This window comes from Oryctolagus cuniculus, chromosome 1 (genome assembly GCF_964237555.1).
Source record: "Oryctolagus cuniculus chromosome 1, mOryCun1.1, whole genome shotgun sequence".
NCBI classification, from domain to species: Eukaryota; Metazoa; Chordata; class Mammalia; order Lagomorpha; family Leporidae; genus Oryctolagus; species Oryctolagus cuniculus.
Genome location: NC_091432.1, coordinates 16,324,883 through 16,328,753, shown reverse-complemented (window position 1 = coordinate 16,328,753; position 3,871 = coordinate 16,324,883). Strand labels below are relative to the sequence as shown.

General features: G+C 37.6%; 1 protein-coding gene across 1 annotated transcript; it reads right to left on the bottom strand.

The window, feature by feature from the left end:
- Positions 1-2,338: 2,338 nt before the first annotated feature.
- On the bottom strand, positions 2,339-3,292 carry LOC100343628 (olfactory receptor 10AG1-like). The gene has a single exon (XM_008270985.3). It carries the CDS (start codon positions 3,281-3,283, stop codon positions 2,339-2,341), a length of 945 nt encoding a protein of 314 aa, XP_008269207.2. The 5' UTR covers positions 3,284-3,292.
- Between the last annotated feature and the right edge of the window lie 579 nt (positions 3,293-3,871).

Sequence of the window (3,871 nt, the reverse complement as noted above, 5' to 3'; positions counted from 1 at the left end):
TATGGATTACAATGGCTTCCCCCCCATACCGTCCCTCCCACCCACAACCCTCCCCTTTCCCACTCCCTCTCCCCTTCCATTAAAAGTGATTCATCTTTCTCTTTCTAATGCATTGATCCCTAGTGATGCAAATGATGGTGCTTCTAGACAGGCATGAGTTAAATATCTACTTCAACTCTTAGTGGGTAAAAAAGAGCAATAAGTTATGACAGGAAAGACACATGACAAACACTTCACTGTTGCATAGTAAATCATATCAAAAGGAATACATAAATAATTTCAAGTGTGATTTGTATTTAAGTGATGTGGTGGTAGAATGGGTCTTGTTACCAAATACAAACTAAATAAATGTCAAAATTAATATGAGTCAGCCAGCACCATGGCTCACTGGGCTAATCCTCCTGTGGCGCCAGCACCCTGGGTTCTAGTCCTGGTCGGGGCACCGGATTCTGTCCAGGTTGCTCCTCTTCCAGTCCAGCTCTCTGCTGTGGCCCGGGAGTGCAGTGGAGGATGGCCCAAGTGCTTGGGCCCTGCACCCGCATGGGAGACCAAGAGGAAGCACCTGGCTCCTGGCTTCGGATAGGTGCAGTGCGCCAGACGTAGCAGCCATTTGGGGGGTGAACCAGTGGAAAAAGGAAGACCTTTCTCTCTGTGTTTCTCTCTCTCCCTGTCCAGTGCTTCCTGTCAAAAAAATAAAAATTAAAAATAAATAAATAAATATGGGTCACATGAAATTATGCCTTAAGGTATTGTGCTATAATCATTATATATGGTCTAAGAAATATATCTTATATATAATAAAATGCAGTTACTAAAATATTCTTATGTATAAATATTCATAGTTCTTACAAATATTTTCTTTAAAAGAATAGTAGACAGAGATGTTATCTAAGGAGTTAACGTTTAAGGGCCCTTGTGAAAGGAAGAGAGGTAGTTATGTCTTTCTTTTTTTTTTTAACTTTTATTTAATGAATATAAATTTCCAAAGTACGACTTATGGATTACAATGGCTTCCCCCACATACCGTCCCTCCCACCCACAACCCTCCCCTTTCCCACTCCCTCTCCCCTTCCATTCACATCAAGATTCATTTTCGATTATCTTAATATACAGAAGATCAGCTTAGCATACATTAAGTAAGGATTTCAACAGTTTGCTCCCACACAGAAACATAAAGTGAAAAATAATAGATGATTTTTTTTAAATGATGATGAAATCAGATCAGACCTATTGTCATGTTTAATCCGTGAGAGTCAAGTTGGGAGTTGATAATTTCTTTTTTTTTTTTTTTTTTTTTTTTTTACAGAGGATCAGTTTAGTATACATTAAGTAAAGATTTCAACAGTTTGCACCCCCATAGAAACACAAAGTGAAATATATTGTTTGAGTACTCGTTATAGCATTAAATCTCAATGCACAGCACATTAAGGACAGAGATCCTACATGAGGAGTAAGTGCACAGTGACTCCTGTTGTTGACTTTACCAATTGACACTCCTGTCTATGGCATCAGTAATCTCCCTATGCTCCAGTCAGGAGTTTCCAAGGCTATGGAAGCCCTCTGAGTTCTCCGATTCTTATCTTGTTTAGACAAGGTCATAGTCAAAGTGGAGGTTCTCTCCTCCCTTCAGAGAAAGGTACCTCCTTCTTTGAAGACCTGTTCTTTCCACTGGGATCTCACTCACAGAGATCTTTTGCCAGAGTGTCTTGGCTTTCCATGCCTAAAATACTCTCATGGGCTTTTCAGCCAGATCCGAATGCCTTTAGGACTTTATGTTTTTTCAAATGCTTTATCTTCTTAAGTAGACATATGAGCCTTACAATATTCCTGGCAGTTATGAAAAATAGTGTATTGCTAGCATTTTAGTAAATTTTGATCTAATGAAAATAGCTCATTGACTTTTTCACTATCATGGTGAAGAGAATAAAGAAATCTGTTTTCTAAAGTTCTGCAAACACACTGCTCCGTTGATACTGTGTCCAAATTTAAGATACAGTGTCCATATTTAAGAAATTACATAGGAAAATAGCCTTTTACCATACAAATGTCACAACTAATAATAGATTGAGTTTAGAATACTTTTTACTCTGAAACGTATAATTTACCTTACAATTTTATTCACGGAAAAAGATTATTCTTCAGACACGGATCATTAGAGATTGATTAATAGGCCTTATGTATCTTCAAGTAATATAAACGTCAGGCTAGTGTTTAAAAGCAACAAAATACATCAGAAACTTAAAGCAATTAATTTTTCAAAGAAGAAATCTATGGGTTTGAAAAGCTCATTAAGAACTCTGAGACAAGCAATTGAACACTTAAAATTAAAATCAACAGACTATTTTTTAAGTAACAATTTTCTTAGTGCTGCAATGACATCCTTATTCCTAAGGCTGTATATCATGGGATTAAGAAGGGGAGTCACAATGGTGTAGAAAAGAGAGAGCAGTTTGTCAGTTCCTGCAGAATGATTGGATTTGGGCCTCAGATAGGTGATGGTAGCAGATCCAAAGAATAAAACCACCACCAGCAGATGGGAGGAACACGTGGAGAAGGCCTTAGCTCTACCTGTGGCTGTTGGCAGACTCAGGATGGTGAAAATGATTTTGCTGTAAGAGGCAAGAATCAGCATAAAAGGGACTGCAACAAACAGCATAGCTACAGCATAGACAGACACCTCATGCACAGAAGTGTCCCCACAGGCTAGCTTGAGAATAGGGGGTATGTCACAGAAGAAGTGGTTAATTAAGTTAGAGTTACAGAAATGCAGGGAGAATATTTGCCATGTTTGTCCTATCTGGACTGGGATTCCACTGACCCAGGAGCCAACCGCCAGCTGAACACACATCTTGTGGTTCATGACCAGAGGGTAGTGCAGAGGGTTGCAAATGGCCACATAGCGGTCATAGGACATTACAGCCAGGAGGAAGCACTCCGTGGCCCCCAGCAAAAGGAAAAAGCACATTTGTGTGGCACAGTCCAGTAGAGAAATGCCTCTATCCTGAGTCCAAAGGTTGAACAGCACCCTAGGGAGGGTGACAGACACATAACAGATTTCCAGTGAGGAAAAATTTGCCAGGAAAAAATACATGGGTTTCTGCAATGCAGGATCTAGCATTGTTATTACTATCATGAGACTATTTCCAGATAAGATGGTCAGGTAGATGATAGTGAACACCACAGAGAGTAACTCTTGAAGATTTGGAAGGTCAGAAAATCCCAGGAGGACAAATTGCTTCACTGTGGAATCATTGTCTTTCGCATATATCTCTTCTTGTTTCATCTGTGGGAATGATTTAATGAGAAAGAGAACTTACTTCATTTATGTTGTCTCTTGTTTTTGAGCACATAATCTGAGTATGACACACCCCTCAATTTTCATAATTCTGAACGTAAATAATATCTCTATATAGCAGATGTTATAATGAAGTGTATTTGTTATTATATTTTCTTGTTTCTCAGTATTAGATATGCATTTTAAATGTTGCCATTCATCACAATGTTGAAAAATGCCATTTAAAATTGTTTCCTATTAAATCAATGATTTCATTATTTCAGATGAAATGTTTTTCTCTTAATTGCTCTATTCTCAATGCTTATAAGTTACAATTAATTCTATTGAACAAATACATGTTCTTTAAGCCATCTTAAATAGTTTTAAGGAATGAATAGAGTTAATTTTTGGAGGTTATTGACTTCAGGTGACATTTCAAAGACTTGTTTAGCTTAGACTTCTGCTTATCTAGGCTATTGTATTACACAAAAATTCATGATTATCTGGCCACTAAATAATATATGTTACTTAATCTTTAAATCTATGTTTGTATTTCAATGTAAGTTCTAGAAAAATAACAGCAAATTTTGTCACTCA

What these genes read in the sequence shown, in the direction of transcription:
- LOC100343628 (XM_008270985.3), bottom strand. Translation starts at nt 3,283, where the DNA reads ATGAAACAAGAAGAGATATATGCGAAAGACAATGATTCCACAGTGAAG.